We start from the raw sequence: 19,217 nt of genomic DNA on the forward strand, positions 1-19,217 counted from the left end.
TCTTGTAGTCAGCATTATCAGATATGAGTATTGCTATGCCTGCTTTTTTTTGGATGTTATTTGCTTGGAATATTGTTTTCCAGCCTTTCACTTTGAATTTGTTTTTATCCTTGTTGCTTAGATGAGTTTCTTGTAGGCAGCATACAGTTGGATTTTCTTTTTTAATCCATTCTGCTACTCTGTGTCTTTTTATTGGTGAGTTTAATTCATTTACATTTAGTGTAATTATTGACACTTGTGGGTTCCCTATTGCCATTTTATACATTGCTCTCTGTTAGTTTTCTGTCTTGTTTGATTCTTGTCTTTTGTTTTTCTATCCTTTTTTTTGTTTGGTTGTATTCCATACAACTTTCCTCTTTTCCTATCTTTTTTAAATCATGTGCTTCTGTGGTGGTTTTTTCAAGGGTGGTTACCATTAAGTAATGAAAAGGGTTCCTACCCTGTTCATTGTAGTGCACTATCTTGTGAGTACTTTTGCACTCCATCGTCCTTTGCTACTGTTTATATCGGTCCTCTGCCCCCCTTTTTTTTTTGTTGTTGTTGTTGTTGTCACAGTTTAAATTTGGTTTTATTGTGTTCTTGGTGGAGCTTTTACTTGTGGTTTTGTTTTGTTTTGTTTTTGTATTTGGTTGGAAAACCCCCTTTAGTAATTCCTGGAATGGGGGTTTTCTGATGATAAATTCCCTCATCTTTTCTGTATCTGCGAATGTTTTTATTTCTCCTTTGTATTTGAAGGATAGCTTTGATGGGTATAGTATTCTTGGCTGAAAGTTCCTCTCTTTCAGGACTTTAAATATTGGGGTCCACTCTCTTCTAGCTTGTAGAGTTTCTGTTGAGAAATCTAATGGTAATCTAATAGGCATTCCTTTATATGTTGTATTCTTCTTTTCTCTGGCTGCCTTGCGAAATTTCTTCTTTGTCGTTGGTTTGTGCCAATTTCAATATGATGTGCCTTGGAGTAGGTTTGTTGGGGTTAAGAAAACTCAGATTTCTGTTTGCTTCTTTCCACAGGCTTGGGAAGTTCTCATATATTATTTGTTGGAATATGTTCTCCATTCCATTTTCTCTCTTCTCCCTCTGATATACCTATTTTTCTTATGTTATTCTTTTTGATGGAGTCAGACAATTCCTGTAGGGCTTTCTCATTTTTTTTAATTTTTGAGTCTCTTTCTTCTTCCTTCTGTTGTTTCTCAAGTTCCTGGTCTTCTATTTCACTAATCATACCCACTATCTGGCCTGTTCTATTAGCTAAGCTTGTTACCTCGTTTTTCAGCTTGTGAATTGAGTTTTTCATCTCTGTTTAATTTGTTTTTATAGTTTCAATTTCCTTGGTAATATATTCTTTGTGTTCGTTGAGTTGTTTTCTGAGCTCCCTAAATTGCCTTTCTGTGTTTTCTTGTATATCTCTGAGTATTTTTAGGATTTCTATTTTAAATTCTCTGTCATTTAGCTCCAAAATTTCCAATATGTTAAATTTTTTCTCCATAGATTTTTCCTCATCTATCTGTGCTACTTCTCTGTCTTTTTTTTTCTGAAGTTGGAAACGGGGAGGCAGTCAGACAGACTCCTGCATGCGCCTGACTGGGATCCACCTGGCATGCCCACCAGGGGGCGATGCTCTGCCCATATTGGGGCATCGCTCTGCCGCAATCACAGCCATTCTAGCGCCTGAGGCAGAGGCCACAGAGCCATCCTCAGCAGCCAGGCAAACTTTGCTCCTATGGAGCCTTGGCTGCAGGAGGGGAAGAGAGAGACAGAGAGGAAGGAGAGGGGAAGGGGTGGAGAAGCAGATGGGTGCTTCTCCTGTGTGCCCTGTCCGGGAATCGAACCTGGGACTCCCGCATGCCATGCCGACGCTCTACCACTGAGCCAACCGGCCAGGGCCCTCTCTGTCTTTTGTATCCATGATACTCAATTTTCTTTTCCTTAATGGCATCTGAGGGTGGTTTTGTTGATAGTACTAATGAGAATTAATAAAGAATAAAAAGTTAAAAAAATAAAAATAAAAAAACATTATTTTCCCCCCTTTTTCTTTTCCTCTCCTCTCCTCTCCCCTCCTTCTTGAGAAAATCCTGTAGTGAACTATGAATTATATTGTGCTAAATAGAACAAAAACTATGTATAATGGAGGGCCTAAGTTGGGGAGAAGTGGTAAGGGGTTAAAAAAAAGGGGGGTTATGGACCCACAAAATGCAAAAAAGGAAAAAATTTCAGTCAAGAATAAAATGATTTGCTTTTACATGATGGTTGACTAAGAGATATAATGAGAGGAATAAGAGGGAAACAGGAAAAAGGGGGAAAAATTTAAAAATTACTATTGTATTTAGTGGAGCAAGTACTAGATAAAATGGAGAGCCAGCATTGGGAGCACTGCTAGTGAGTTAAAAAAGCGAATTAAAAAAACCCCAAAGTGCCACAAAGAAAAATTTGAGTCCCAAATAAAATAATTTGTTCATGATTGAGGATTGAATGAGAGGAAAAGTAAAGGAGAAAAGAAGAAACTAATATAGAGGGAGAAAAAAAGAAAGAGGAAAACAGAAAAAGAAGAAAATAGAACAAAAGGAGAGAGAGAGAGTTAAAGGTTTTGGAGTGCAACCCTCATAGAGAGAAAAGAAGAAGAAAGGAAAGATAATGGGAGATGTAACACTTATGGGTAGTATAGTTCAAGGAGAGGAGAGAGTAAGACCGGCAGAGAATTAAATGACCAAATTGGAAGAGGAAGAAAATAATCAAGACAAGAACATAAGAGAAACAAACAAACAAATATAATAAAATGGGATAGGTTATAAAGTCTGTGGATTATTCTTGATTTTGAGAGGTTATCATCTTGCTTTTTCTTCTCTCTTCTTCTTCCTGATCAGTGATTCTGTACCCCAGGTTCTGCCCCTGTGGCATGCTTAGGTAGAGGTTTGCATTGATAAGTCTCTATGGCGATGTCATATATTGGGCTTCAGTCTCCTTGGCAGTCAAGGCTCATTAGCATTTGCAGGCTCCAACAATGAGAGAGTCCATTTTTCCAGAGTCTCTCTCCTAGTCTTTCTTTCCTGAATTAGTAGCCTGATGATCCAGCTATGGGGTTGCTGCTGCCTCTGCCTGGAGAGTAAGAAGCTCAAAGAGCTGGCATATCCCCACTCTATTCCCACTCAGCGCAGGGCTCTGGGTTAGGCTCAATCAGTCAGAGCCACTAGCATAATCAGGCGGGGCTGGGAGCCAGTTGTTTTCAAGGTGCCTTTCTATGCTCCTCTAGGCATGTCCCGAATGCCTCTGCACTCTGTGGGACCACTTTCCCTAGGCTTTTTTCACTTTGTGACCTGTTTTGCCTGGGTAGAAGATGCCCTAGTTGCTGTTTGCAAAGTAGTAGAATTTACAAGCTGCCAAATCCCTCTTTTTAACATATAGCCCTGAATATGTAAGCTCTGCCAGTCAGAGGTTGCCCTCACCCCTGTGTGCATAGCATAACAAGAGGTACCAAAAAGGCCCTGGCCGGTTGGCTCAGCGGTAGAGCGTCAGCCTGGTGTGCGGGGGACCCGGGTTCGATTCCTGGCCAGGGCACATAGGAGAAGTGCCCATTTGCTTCTCCAACCCCCCCCCTCCTTCCTTTCTGTCTCTCTCTTCCCCTCCCACAGCCAAGCTCCATTGGAGCAAAGATGGCCCGGGCGCTGGGGATGGCTCCTTGGCCTCTGCCCCAGGCACTAAAGTGGCTCTGGTCGTGGCAGAGTGACACCCCAGAGGGGAAGAGCATCGCCCCCTGGTGGGCAGAGCATCACCCCTGGTGGGCGTGCCAGGTGGATCCCAGTCGGGTGCATGCGGGAGTCTGTCTGACTGTCTCTCCCCATTTCCAGCTTCAGTAAAATTCAAAAAAAAAAAAAAGAGGTACCAAAAAATATCTCCCCTCTTGTCTTAGATCGCTGACCTGTGAGAGATCTTGTCAGTTAGGGTTGCATATGTCAGTTGGGAGGCGAGCAGACTGTGGGTTAAGCTAATCCTTCACGGGTCTGTTAGCTTGTATTGCTGGGTGAGGTGCCTCACCCGCCCGGAGAAGTTCGAGTATAGGGAATCTCACTTTCGCACGCAACTCTTCAGGGCACAGGGATGACCCTGAGACTCTGGTTTCGGCCCATACAAACACCTCTGACTCTGCCCCTCTGTCCTGGAACATGGGTGCCCACTCCCGGGGGAATCTCTCACCCACTAGCAGCGCTCGTTGACCAGGATATCAGGCCGGGCGCCTCTCACTCCGGGTGAGGCACCCCATCCGCACGGAAAAGTTCAAGAGTAGGGAATTTTGTTCCTGCTCACTCCTCACGTGCCTCTTTTCAGAGCGCAGGGGCAACCCCGAGACTCCGGTTTCGGTCCACAGAAAGGCCTCTGACTCTGCCCCTCTGTCCGGTAACATGGGCACCCACTCCCGGGGCTCTAGGAGGAATCTCTCGCCCACTATCTGCATGCGCTGACCAGGGGATCGGGGCTGATGGCTGCTCCACTTGTCTTTCTTTGTCTGGATTTGGCACGAGTGTTCGCTTGTGTTGACTGGGTTGCCACAAGCACTGTTTGTCCTTGGCTTGGATGTCCGTTCCACAGCCTGGTTCGGACATTTATGCCACAGCCTGGTTCTATTCACACCCTATGCCTGCCTTAGTTCCTATACTCTCAGTTCCCAGTGAAAGCAGCCCTTATTTAGGTTAGTGAGGAAAGCGGAGTGTTTCTTCCTCCATCTTATTTCCTTTGGGGTTGATTATATATTTATTCAATTTTTTGCTCTATCATACCTTTGCGTTTAGTGTGGAACTTCTGGAGGCCCCAAGGATAGATTTTTCTGTCTCTGGTTGAAGATCTTGTTGAATTTTTGGGGAGATTTATCAGTATCGCTCCTTACAGCGCCATTTCACTAATGTCACTAATTTTAAAACTCTGGGTTCATTGTTAATGGAACTTTCTGTGCTTCTTGAACTTGTGTGACTTTTTCCTTCATCAGTTTAGGGAAGTTTTTGGCTATGATTTCTTCAAACGAGTTCTCTATCCCTTTTTCATTCTCTTCTCCTTTAGCAACCCCTATAGTGCGGATGTTGTTTCTCTGCATGTTGTCCCAGAGGGCTATTAGTTTCCTCAGTATTTTTGAGCCTCTTTTATTTTTGCTTCTCTGTTTCTGTGCTTAAATTTATCTTGTCTTTTAAATTGCTGATTCAGTCCTCCACTTCATCCAGCCTGTTGTTGATTCGTTGTAGTCCAGTTTTCATTTTAGATATTGTATTTGTCATTTCTGACAGGTTCTTTTTTATGATTTCAGAGTTGTTTTTAATGCTATCTTCTTTTTGTTTAAGTTCTTCTTGTGATCATTCATTCTTACTCTAAGATCCTGAAATCAGGATATATTGATGTGTGTTGATTTAAAAATAATATTTGCTTCCACATATATAAACAACTGTAAATATACTGTTTTAGTTACTAAAGGCTTGGCAATTATTAGAGAAGCACCAACTAGCCATGAAATGAATGAGTGTCTTTTCTGGCTCTGTTTCCTCCTTCAGTTCTATGTATTTTAACTCATTACCAAAACCAGTAGTCACCAACCCTCTATTCCATAACCCTAAGACCAGTGTTTAGAGTGAGTCCTGAGCCATAGCCATTATATATAATGTCAGCAACTTTTTTTATATGAGATGCTTCTAAATATTTTTTATTATGAGAATGATTATGACCAATATTTTATTGGTTACTTCTTTATTGACATAGATAAAAGAGAAGGTAATTTTAGAAAGCATACCATAGAGCAGATAAGGCATGTTGTATGATGATACCCTACCCTTAAAAAATTAAATACAACTATCTTCACATCCTCTGTGGACCTGGTTGTACCATTTTAAAGCCATCATGAAATTTGAAACATATATGTGGGTAAATACCTATTTATAATAGGTATCTATGTCTATAAATAACTGTGGCTATATAAGAATAAATAGGGATATTTACTAAAATAAAAAGGAAACATCTAAAAACATCAATTTTTATTAAAATGAGATAGAATATAAGCGAGCCTGACCTGTGGTGGCGCAGTGGATAAAGCGTCGACCTGGAAATGCTGAGGTCGCCGGTTCGAAACCCTGGGTTTGCCTGGTCAAGGCACATATGGGAGTTGATGCTTCCAGCTCCTCCTCCCTTCTCTCTCTCTCTCTCCCTCTCTCTCTCCTCTCTAAAATGAATAAATAAATAAATAAAAATTAAAATTAGAATATAAGCGAAAGCATAAATAGAAAGATTAGATAAATATGTTAAATACAGAATAGCTTTGTTTCCATTTCATACTTTTTGATTCTTTATTCAAAATCTTACGGAATCTAAACAGCATAAACTTTCCCCTACAAGAAACTATTATTTTTGTTATATGCAAATATAACATGAACATTTAATGAAAATGCATTGATTTTGATAGCCTATCATAAGTGTTGAATAGCATGTTTTTCTTTATATGAATGGGGTTTGTGTGTATTATAGATAAAATATTGAATCTAGTACGGATTTTCATAATAGTACATTTTATTGTGTACATAAATATATATGTATGTTTTTAATTAAAAAGTGTTTATCTTGAAACAACTAATTAATTAAATAGTCTTACATAGACAATATTTATACATAGAGACTGTAAAGCAATACTAATTTGATAAGTTTATATATAACTTAATTGAATATATAGCAGTCAACTGTTAGGATTCAATAAGTTGTTTACAGATTCAACAAAAATATTAGGCTTCATAGATGTGTTTATTCTATCAAGAAAAACACAGAATTACATTATTATGTTTTTATTTATATTCCTTTAGTCAAACATTTTAATTCTCATGAATGAGTAGAAGTTAAATTGGATTTAATAAAATCTTTTCTTTTGCTTTAGGAAAAAGTCAAAGAGAAGGAAGAAAATCTGAGTCATGTAAACCAATTCTTAAAGTAGAATACAAGACCTGCAGAAACAGGTATGCATTTTTACTTTAGGAAATGTGGGGAAATATGTAATAAACAGAAATAAGAAAGGCAGATAACTTTTAATGTTTGTGTATTGTTTAAAGTTTTATATAATTATATTACCTGGCTGAGTTCTTTACATTAACAAGTACAGATATCTTATTGTTTAATAAGGACATCTATGATGATGATTATTATAAATATTGAAAATAATTTAAAAATGATTTGTGAATATTTAGATGAGTATTATATACATTAATTTTAACAATTTAGAACTTTTTTACATGCACATGATAAGGTGCAATTAATTAGCATTATTAAGCACAGCTTTTTACCTATTGGTATTGAACATAAAATTATTACATACATACCCTAGCCTCTGTACTTTAGGTTTCTACATTCTGAAGTTGGAAAGATCATAGTTAGTTTGAAAGATAAACATTTATATATATTGGCATAATAAAATAGTACTAAATTTTAATATATAGAAAATTAAAGAAAAATATGTAGTAAAATTACATCTTGTATATATAGCAGCCATATCCTATACATCAACAATGTTCTTTTTACTTGCAACAATTATGAGTAGAAATATATTCATCCAGAATTACCATAATTTCAAATCTTGCTTAAACTTTATTTTTACTCTAAATTGGATAACCTACTTTGTATTACTTTTATGCTTACACTAGAATGTTTTCTTGGCACCATAGGTACATTTAATGTTAGTGTATACCTGCCATTATGGTCATTTAAAATTGTGGTCATTTAACCAGTTAGTCTATGTGTGTGTGTGTGTTTATATATATAAAACTTATATAAAACATATATGTAATTTTGTGAAATTTGGCATACTAAAATAAAAGTGAATGCTTTTTTATTTTGAAGTTGTTATGGTCTAGTAGCAGAAGTAAGGCCATAAACTTGTGGTTTCCATATAACATGTGAGGTGCTCTTATAGAGATATGCTATGAAAAAACAGCAAAAGAGTGCCCAAACCTCCCAAGAGAGAGTGGAGAGAATAATAGAGAGAGAAGTCAATGCATTTCTTCATGGCTTTCCTTTTGAGTTGCCTTAGATGGTACTAAAGGGATGACAGGATGGTGACAGGCAAAGGGAGAAAAAGGGTGAAGGTTGAGAAAATGTACTTCAGGAATCAAAAGTTCAAGTCATGGTAGTGTAAAGTAATGATTAAGATCATTAGCTTATAGGGTATGACATCTGTATGACCTTGAAAATTTTAATTAATACTTTCAAACTTTAATTTACTCATTTGTGATGTTTGTGAGGATTAAGGAAATTATGTATAGAACTTGTAATGTCATAAGTTTTATGAATGGCATATAATGGATTTCTGAATAAAAAGAAATCATCATCATAGATACCACATTATTAAATTATTCACCTGCCCTAAATTAATAATTTGTTCTAATAATGCTAATTCAACTTTGTATTAAAGTAATTCTTCAGAGTTCTAATATAAAATAATTACATACATATAATTAATCATAATTACTGTCATTGCACTTACTGTATACTTTAGTACATTCTGTCTATTTGTTGTAATTACTACTATATTAAAAAAGGATACTAAAAAGCAGAAGAGCACTGAAGTTAAGAGTTCTGAAAGGTATTGGAACAGCAAAATGGGCTATAGTGTGGAAGTGGAAATAAATAGGTATATTTCCATTTTATTCTAGGATAAAGTAGCAACTTTGTGAAATAAAAAATTGGGATAGCTATGACAAGAGCAGGAATCTCAAGAGGAGCTCTACTACTTATGCTGCAGCAATAAATCCTCTTAAAGGACTACATAGATAGCAGATGTAAGGGGTATACATTCTGCTTAACTTTATCTAAAACCAGACATTCTCAACCTTTCTTTACATTTCTAGGGATGAATAACTATTCTTCTCAGAATTCTTTGGTCCCCAATTACCAATTTGCCTACTGGCACTCCAGCCACAATGGCATCTAGGCATAATAATTTTATCCCCTTCAAAAATATGGATATTGAGCTCTCTACCTGCTACCACTGCCATTATCAAGTTCTCTGTAGTTAAATAAAAATTACTTTCTGCTACTGTTTTAATCGCTTCTTATTATGGCTACCTACTGATAGACTTCATGTGCAGTTAAGTTCTCCAAGCCTCAGTATACCCACCTGCTAAATAGGAATAATAATAGTAGTTATCTCATTGGAGTATTATGAGGATTAAATAAAAACATGTCAGGTTCTTCACAAAATACCTGGAACATCATCAATGTTTAACAAATATTATCATTTAATAAATATTATATTATTACACAATTTATTGTTTAATTCTATTGCCTTCTTTGAGACAAAATGTTAATGCTTTCTTTATTATATTTCATCTATTTTACAAATTATACAATTAAACTCTTTTTCTTTTGGCATACAATTCTATGGATTTTGACACGTTTAAATTCTCAAAATCACCATCATAGCAATACAGTGTGTCCGTAAAGTCGTGGTGCACTTTTGACCTGTCATAGGAAAGCAACAAAAGACAATAGAAATGTGAAATCTGCACCAAATAAAAAGAAAACTCCCCCAGTTTCATACCTATTCAGTGCAGTTCGATGTGGGCTCACGCACAGATTTTTTAGGGCTCCTTAGGTAGCTATCCCGTATAGCCTCTATAGACTCTTCACTGACTGATGGCCTACCGGAACGGAGTTTCTCCACCAAACTGCTGGTTTCCTTCAACTGCTTATCCCACCGAGTAATGTTATTCCTTTGTTGTGGTGCTTCGTTATAAACGCGCCGATATTCACATTGCACTTGGGTCATGGATTTGAATTTAGTAAGCCACAGAACACACTGAACTTTCCTCTGTTCCATCCACATCTCGACTGGCATGGCGGTAGGCTGCTCCGCTGTATACACGGTGTTATGTCATCATCTGTGCATGCGCACATGCTGCCACATCATCCTACAGAAACTAGGAGGGTTTTCCTTTGATTTGGTGCTGATTTCACATTTCTATCATCTTTTGTTGCTTTCCTGTGACCGTCAAAAGTGCACCATACTTTACGGACACACTGCTGTAATACAGAGCATTTCCCCACTCCCAAAACTCCCTCATGTTATCCCTTATCACCTTTCCCATACTCCTAACTTCTGCCAACCATTGATCTCTTCTCCATCACTATAGTTTCAGCTTTCTGAGATATTGTATAAATGTAGTTATATATTATATATAATTTTTTGAGCCTAGCTTATTTTATAAACATAATAATGCCTTTGAGATTTATCAAAGTTGTATGTGTTGATAATTTTTTTTAAATAAATTTTTATTAATGGTAATGGGATGACATTAATAAATCAGGGTACATATATTCAAAGAAAACATGTCTAGGTTATTTTGTCATTAAATTATGTTGCGTACCCCTCGCCCAAAGTCAGATTGTCCTCTGCCACCCTCTATCTAGTTCTCTGTGCCCCTACCCCTCCCCCTAACTCTCTCCCTCCCTCTCTCCCATGTCCTCCCTCCCCCCACCCCTGGTAACCTCCACACTCTTGTCCATGTCTCTTAGTCTCATTGTTATGTTCCACCAATGTATGGAATCAAGTAGTTCTTGTTTTTTTCTGATTTACTTATTTCACTCCTTATAATGTTATCAAGATCCCACCATTTTGCTGTAAATGATCTGATGTCATCATTTCTTATGGCTGAGTAGTATTCCATAGTGTATATGTGCCACATCTTCTTTATCCAGTCTTCTATTGAAGGGCTTTTTGGTTGTTTCCATGTCTTGGCCACTGTGAACAGTGCTGCAATGAACATGGGGCTACATGTGTCTTCACGTATCAATGATTCTGAGGTTTTGGGGTATATACCCAGTAGAGGGATTGCTGGGTCATAAGGTAGTTCTATTTGCAGTTTTTTGAGGAACCACCATACTTTCCTCCATAATGGTTGTACTACTTTACAGTCCCACCAACAGTGAATGAGGGTTCCTTTTTCTCCACAGCCTCTCCAACATTTGCTATTACCCGTCTTGTTGATAATAGCTAATCTAACAGGGGTGAGGTGGTATTTCATTGTAGTTTTGATTTGCATTTCTCTAATAACTAATGAAGCTGAGCATCTTTTCATATATCTGTTGGCCATTTGTATCTCTTCCTGGGAGAAGTGTCTGTTCATGTCCTCTTCCCATTTTTTTATTGGATTGTTTGTTTGTTTGTTGTTGAGTTTTATGAGTTCTTTGTAAATTTTGGATATTAGGCCCTTATCTGAGCTGTTGTTTGAAAATATCATTTCCCATTCAGTTGGCTGTCTGTTTATTTTTATATCAGTTTCTCTTGCTGAGCAAAAACTTTTTATTCTGATGTAGTCCCATTCATTTATCTTTGCCTTCACTTCTCTTGCCATTGGAGTCAAGTTCATAAAATGTTCTTTAAAACCCAGGTCCATGATTTTAGTACCTATGTCTTCTTCTATGTACTTTATTGTTTCAGGTCTTATATTTAGGTCTTTGATCCATTTTGAATTAATTTTAGTACACAGGGACAGGCTGTAGTCGAGTTTCATTCTTTTGCATGTGGCTTTCCAGTTTTTCCAACACCATTTGTTGAAGAGGCTTTCTTTTCTCCAATGTGTGTTGTTGGCCCCTTTATCAAAGATTATTTGACCATATATATGTGATTTTATTTCTGGGCTTTCTATTCTGTTCCATTGGTCTGAGTGTCTATTTTTCTGCCAATACCATGCTGTTTTGATTATCGTGGCCCTATAATATAGTTTAAAGTCAGGTATTGTAATGCCCCCAGCTTCATTCTTTTTCCTTAGGATTGTTTTGGCTATTCGGGGTTTTTTATAGTTCCATATAAATCTGATGATTTTTTGTTCCATTTCTTTAAAAAATCTCATAGGGATTTTGATGGGAATTGCATTAAATTTGTATATTGCTTTGGGTAATATGGCCATCTTGATTATATTTATTCTTCCTATCCAAGAACAAGGAATATTTTTCCATCTCATTGTATCTTTTTCGATTTCCCTTAACAATGCTTTGTAATTTTCATTATATAGGTCCTTTACGTTCTTTGTTATGTTTATTCCTAGGTATTTTATTTTTTTTGTTGCAATCGTGAAGGGGATTATTTTTTTGAGTTCATTTTCTAATATTTCATTGTTGGCATATAGAAAGGCTATGGACTTTTGTATGTTAATTTTGTATCCTGCGACCCTACTGTATTGGTTTATTGTTTCTAGTAATCTTTTTGTGGAGTCCTTCGGGTTTTCGATGTATAGGATCATATCATCAGCAAAAAGTGATACCTTTACTTCTTCTTTTCTGATATGGATGCCTTTTATTTCTTTGTCTTGTCTGATTGCTCTGGCCAGAACTTCTAGCACCACGTTGAATAAGAGTGGAGAGAGTGGACAACCCTGTCTTGTTCCTGATTTAAGGTAGAAAGTCCTCAGTTTTATGCCGTTTAATAGGATGTTGGCTGATGGTTTATCATATATGGCCTTTATCATGTTGAGATATTTTCCTTCTATACCCATTTTGTTGAGAGTCTTAAACATAAAATTGTGTTGTATTTTATCAAAAGCCTTTTCTGCATCTATTGATAAGATCATGTGGTTTTTGTTCTTTGTTTTGTTGATATGGTGTATTACGTTAACCGTTTTGCGTATGTTGAACCATCCTTGAGATTCTGGGATGAATCCCACTTGATCATGATGTATTATTTTTTTAATATGTTGTTGTATTCGGTTTGCCAGTATTTTGTTTAGTATTTTAGCATCTGTGTTCATTAGAGATATTGGTCTGTAGTTTTCTTTCTTTGTGCCATCCTTGCCAGGTTTTGGTATGAGGGTTATGTTGGCCTCATAAAATGTGTTTGGAAGTATTGCTTCTTCCTCAATTTTTTGGAAGACTTTGAGTAGAATAGGAACCAACTCTTCTTTGAATGTTTGATAGAATTCACTAGTATAACCGTCTGGACCTGGACTTTTATTTTTGGGGAGGTTTTTAATAGTTTTTTCTATTTCCTCCCTGCTGATTGGTCTGTTTAGGCTTTCTGCTTCTTCATGACTCAGTCTAGGAAAGTTGTATTGTTCTAGGAATTTATCCATTTCTTCTAGATTGTTGTATTTGGTGGCATATAATTTTTCATAGTATTCTACAATAATTCTTTGTATATCTATGATGTCTGTGGTGATCTCTCCTCTTTCATTTTGGATTTTATTTATTTGAGTCCTGTGCCTTTTTTCCTTGGTGAGTCTTGCCAAGGGTTTGTCAATTTTGTTGATCTTTTCAAAGAACCAGCTCCTTGTTTTATTGATTTTTTCTATAGTTTTTCTGTTCTCTATTTCATTTATTTCTGCTCTGAATTTTATTATCTCCTTTCTTCGGCTGGTTTTGGGTTGTCTTTGTTCTTCTTTTTCTAGTTCCTTAAGGTGTGAAGTTAAGTGGTTTACTTCGGCTCTCTCTTGTTTGTTCATATAGGCCTGAAGTGATATGAACTTTCCTCTTATTACTGCTTTTGCTGCATCCCAGAGATTCTGATATGTCGTATTTTCATTTTCATTTGTCTGTATATATCTTTTGATCTCTGCACTTATTTCTTCTTTGACCAATTCATTTTTTAGAAGTATGTTGTTTAGTTTCCACATTTTTGTGGGTTTTTCCCCCTCTTTTTTGCAGTTGAATTCTAGTTTCAAGGCTTTATGATCAGAAAATATGCTTGGTACAATTTCAATTTCTCTAAATTTGCTGATATTGTCTTTGTGGCCCAACATATGGTCAATTCTTGAGAATGTTCCATGTACACTAGAGAAAAATGTATACTCTGTCGCTTTGGGATGAAGTGTCCTGTAGATGTCTATCATATCCAGGTGTTCTAGTATTTCGTTTAAGGCCACTATATCTTTATTGATTCTCTGTTTGGATGACCGATCTAGAGCCATCAGCGGTGTATTGAGGTCTCCAAGTATGATTGTATTTTTGTTAGTTTTTGTTTTAAGGTCAATAAGTAGCTGTCTTATATATTTTGGTGCTCCTTGGTTTGGTGCATATATATTAAGGATTGTTATGTCTTCTTGATTCAACTTCCCCTTAATCATTATGAAATGACCATTTTTGTCTCTGAGTACTTTTTCTGTCTTGTAGTCAGCATTATTAGATATGAGTATTGCTACGCCTGCTTTTTTTTGGGTGTTGTTTGCTTGGAGTATTGTTTTCCAGCCTTTCACTTTGAATTTGTTTTTATCCTTGTTGCTTAGATGAGTTTCTTGTAGGCAGCATATAGTTGGATTTTCTTTTTTAATCCATTCTGCTACTCTGTGTCTTTTTATTGGTAAGTTTAAGCCATTTACATTTAGTGTAATTATTGACACTTGTGGGTTCCCTACTGCCATTTTATAAATTGCTTTCTGTTAGTTTTGTATCTAGTTTGATTCTTCTTTTTTGTTTTTCTATCATTTGTTTTTGTTTGTTTGTGTTCCATACTTCTTTCCTCTGTTGCTACCTTTTTTAAGTCAAGTGTTTTTTGGTGGTTTTTTCAAGGGTGGTTACCATTAAGTAATGAAAAGGGTACCTACCATATTCATTGTAGTACCCTATCTTATAAGTATTTCTGCACTTTATCGTCCTTTGCTACTGTTAATCTCCATCCTCTCCCCCCTTTTTTTTCCTTTGTTGTCACAGTTTAAGTTTGGTTTTATTGTGTTCTTGGTGGAGCTGTTACTTGTGGTGTTGTTTTCTTTTGTTCTTTGAATCTGGTTGGAAAACCCCCTTTAGTATTTCCTGGAGTGGGGGCTTTCTGTTGATAAATTCTCTCATCTTTTCTGTATTTGTGAATGTTTTTATATCTCCTTCATACTTGAAGGATAGCTTTGATGGGTATAGTATTCTTGGCTGAAAGTTCCTCTCTTTCAGGGCTTTAAATATTGGGGTCCACTCTCTTCTAGCTTGTAGAGTTTCTGCTGAGAAATCTGATGATAATCTAATAGGCCTTCCTTTATATGTTGTACTCTTCTTTTCCCTGGCTGCCTTGAGAATTTTTTCTTTGTCATTGGTTTGTGTCATCTTTATTGTGATGTGCCTTGGAGTGGGTTTGTTGGGGTTAAGAAAACTCGGTGTTGTGTTTGCTTCTTGAATTTGAGGCTTTAGTTCTTTCCACAGGCTTGGGAAGTTCTCGTCTATTATTTGTTTGAGTATATTCTCCATTCCATTTTCTTTCTCTTCTCCCTCTGATATACCTATTATTCTTATGTTATTCTTTCTGATGGAGTCAGACAATTCCTGTAGGGCTTTCTCATTTTTTATTATTTTTGAGTCTCTTTCTTCTTCTCTCTGTTGTGCCTCAAGTTGTTTGTCTTCTATTTAACTAATCCTATCCTCAATCTGGGCTGTTCTGTTAGCTAAGCTTGTTACCTCGTTTTTCAGCTCGTGAATTGAGTTTTTCATTTCTGTTTGATTTGTTTTAATAGTTTCAATTTCCTTGGTAATATATTCTTTGTGTTCATTGAGTTGTTTTCTGATCTCCCTATATTGCCTTTCTGTGTTTTCTTGTATATCTCTGAGTATTTTTAAGATTTCTAGTTTAAATTCTCTGTCATTTAGCTCCAAGGCTTCCAATATGTTAAGTCTTTTCTCCATAGATTTTTCCACATCTATTTGTGTTACCTCTCTTTCTTTTGTATCCATAATATTCGATTTCCTCTTTCTTATTGGCATCTGAGGGTGGTCTTGTTGATAGCACTAATTAGAATTAATAAAGAGTAAAAAGTAAAAAATAAATAAATAAATAAATAAAAGTAAAACACCCCACAAAAAAAAAACAGTAATAATTTATTATTTCCCCCTTTTTTCTTTCTTCTCTTTCCCTCCTCTCCCCTCCTCAGGGAAATATCGTGCCTATAATGGAGGGCCTGATTTGGGGTGAAGAGTTCAAGGGGCAAAAAAAGGGAGTAGGGACCTACTAAATGCAAAAAAAAAAAAAGGAAGAAAATCTTAGACAAGCATAAGATGATTTGCTTGTAAGTGATGGTCAACTAAGAGATATAATGAGAGGGATAAGAGGGAACCAGAAAAAAGGACCAAAAAAAAAAGAATAATAAAGAAGAAAAAAATAAAAATAATAAGTAAAAATCTGTTGTATTAAGTGGAGCGAAGACTAAATACAGTGGGGACCTTGGGTTGGGAGGACCCAAAATGCCACAAAAATAAACAAGAAAAAAACAAAAACAAAAGCAAAAAAGAAAAATAAAGCCAAAAAAAGCCTTGAGTCCCAAATTAACTAATTTGTTCGTGATTGAGGATTAAATGGGAGGAAAGTAAAACGAGAAAAGAAAAAACGAATAGAAAGGAAAAAATAAGAAAAAGAGAAAAACGAAGGAAGAAATAAAAAAGGAAGAGAAAAAAACAAAATAAAGCAAAACAAAAAAAAACAAAAGAGGAGAGAGTGAGAGTTAAGTGTTTTGGAGTATAACCTTAAAGGAGGGTGAGGATGAAGAAGAGAAATAAAATGTAACACTCATGGGTAGTGTAGTTCAAGAAAAGGGAAGCATAAGATGGGCAGAGAATAGAAGGACTGAGGTGGAGGAATTAAAGGCAATAAGATAGAAGAAACAAACAACAACAACAAAAAATTAGTGGAACAAGTTGTAAAGTCTGTGGATTTTTCTTGATTTTGAGAGGTTAACTTCTTCCTTTTTCTTTTCTCTCCCTCTTCCTGGTCGGTGACTCTGTACCCCAGGCTCTGCCCCTGTGTCACACTTAGGTAGGGATTTGCAGTTGATGGGATTCTATGGCAATGTCATATAATTGGCTTTAGTCTTGCTGGTAGTCAAGGCTTGTTGGCGTTTGCAGGGTCCAACGATGAGAGAGTTTGCTTTCCTGGATTCTCTCTCCTAGTCCCCCCTTCCTGAATTAGCAGCCTGGTGATCCAGCTATAAGGCTGCAACTGCTTCTGCCTGGGGAGTAAGAGGCTCAAAGAGCTGGGAAATCCCCACTCTATCCCCACTCAGTGCAAGGCTTGGGAAAGGCTCTGGCAGTCAGGGCCTCCAGTGTAATCAGGCGGGGGTGGGAGTCAATTGTTGTCAAGGTGACTGTTCAGCGCCTAGCATTCAGTTGGACCTCTCAACCCAGGCTTTCCACACTTTGTAGCCTGTTTTGGCTGGGAAGAAGAGGCACTAGTCTCTGCTTGCGACTAGTGTAGTATAGACCTTATTATCTGCCAAGTCCTTCTTGTTAGCGTTTATCCCTGAATATGGAGGCTCTATCAATCAGAAGTTGCCCCCGCCCCTTTAGCGAGAGGCACTAAAAAATATCACGCCTCTTGTCTTGGATTGCTGAACTGAGAGAGATCTTATCAATTAGAACCGAGGGTGCGCAGATTTCATGGGTTAAGCTAATTTCAGTGATTGGGTCGCAGCTGTGCTCCCGAAGGTATTTTAGGCTGCCTGTGCGCGCCCCTCCCCCAACGCTTGATTGTTAGCTTGAATGGCTGGGTGAGGTGCCCCGCCCACGGAGAGAATCTCCCAAGTAGGGAAGACCACCCTGGTGCCTCTCCCGCTCACCCTGCCGCTGGCGGCTGGATCGCACCAGGCGCAGGATAATGGGGCACCCTGGGTGTGCGGGCCAGTAGGGCGCTCTGGGCGCGTGGAATGCCCAGGGCACGCACGCGAATGGGGTGTGGCTGGCGACTCTCACTGGGCACCGGTGGCTGGCGACTCTCACTCGCAGTGCGCGTGCCGCTGGGAACGTTAGCGCTGCTTGCTCTGCAACCAGACCGGGCGCACACCGGTGGCTGCTCGCCGCTCCGGAGTGTGGGCGGTGCTCGCTCTGCAACCGGACCGGGCGCACGCCCGCGGCTGCTCGGGGCTCCGAGTGTGGGCTGACTCACCACAGGCACACTCCCTCGTGGCTTGAATGAACGTCCCTGCGGTAGCTTCCTCCACACCCTCGTCTCTCAGATTCAAGTGATAACAGTCCTTTCGCTTTCAGTTTGTGTGGAACTCCGGAATGCTCCGAGGATAAATTTTTCTGTGTCTAGTTGATAAATTTGTTGTGATTTAGGGGAGATCTGTCGGACGTGCTGCTCACGGCGCCATTTCCATGACGTCACTCCTCTGTGTTGATAATTTTTATTAATGCTTTTCTTATGTATGAAAACACTATAAATTATATAGTTATTTATTTCTTTTTTTCCCTTCTTTTCCAAGTGAGAGGAGGGGAGATAGACTCCTGCATGTGTCCTGTATAGGATCTACCTGGCAACCACCCTCAGGGGATAATGACCTGTCCATCTGGGCAATGCTCACAACTGAGCTATTTTTAGTGCCTGAGGTGGAGGCTCCACAAGCCATCCTCAGCAGCTGGGCTGATACACTCAAACCAGTGAAGCCATAGCTGTGGGAGGGAAGAGAGAGAAAGAGAGAAAGGGGAGAGGAAGGACTGGAGAAGAAGATGGTCATTTCTCCTGTGTGCCCTGACTGGGAATCGAACTAGGACATCCACACACTGGGCCAATGCTCTAACACTGAGCCAACCGGGCAGGACCTGTTATCTATTTCTTTTATAGTAATCCACCTGATAAGTATCCCAAGATACATTTGCATTAATTAAAGAAGACAATTTAGTACAGCACTTACCAAATTATCTTCCTTTAATCACTAATTGTATTCATGGAAAAAAGGAATCTATAATCAGATAAATTTAAGAAATCTGAGAAAATTCCAGTTATATAAAAGTAAGTTGAATTTTTTATAATTGCTCAGAATCTTTAATATACAACATGAGTTGTAAAATTTCAAAGGGAGGATATGATTTGCAAGTGTCAAATTATTAAGAACATTTTTATTTTTATTTTTTGCAAAACACCTATTAAGTTGTGTTTTGCAGTTTGAGAAACATTAGACTAGAAATAGAAAACATGGAATTTGGAGTCTGGATCTGAATCTGTGTCTCCTCACTAGCTGCTTGACTCTGACTAGGTTATTTAATCTGTATTAATCCTAGACTCCTCATCTACAAAATAGGGCTAATGATACTTTTCTCATCAGGGTTGAGGATTACAGAGTTTTGAGGATTACATAAAATTTACTTTATATGTACATATAGCACAGTATGCCAATATATTACCAATTTTCAGAGCCATGATTTAGTAATTTTGTAGCTATATACTTACAGGCATTTTAGACCACTGTTTAGGAGAATAGACTTTGAAGTCTGTCCGATAGATCTCAGTTTTCTTTTGGGTTTTTCTGCTTCGT

General features: G+C 37.7%; 1 protein-coding gene across 4 annotated transcripts in view; it reads left to right on the forward strand.

The window, feature by feature from the left end:
• Window positions 1-19,217, forward strand: part of STXBP5L (syntaxin binding protein 5L) — a 374,922-nt gene that overhangs the window by 152,743 nt on the left and 202,962 nt on the right. For all 4 annotated transcript variants that reach the window (XM_066240760.1, XM_066240762.1, XM_066240761.1 and 1 more), the window contains exon 10: window positions 6,893-6,971. In XM_066240760.1, the coding sequence (XP_066096857.1) occupies window positions 6,893-6,971 (79 nt within the window). The remainder of the gene's footprint in view (window positions 1-6,892; window positions 6,972-19,217) is intronic.

Source organism: Saccopteryx bilineata, chromosome 8 (genome assembly GCF_036850765.1).
Source record: "Saccopteryx bilineata isolate mSacBil1 chromosome 8, mSacBil1_pri_phased_curated, whole genome shotgun sequence".
Classification (NCBI taxonomy): domain Eukaryota; kingdom Metazoa; phylum Chordata; class Mammalia; order Chiroptera; family Emballonuridae; genus Saccopteryx; species Saccopteryx bilineata.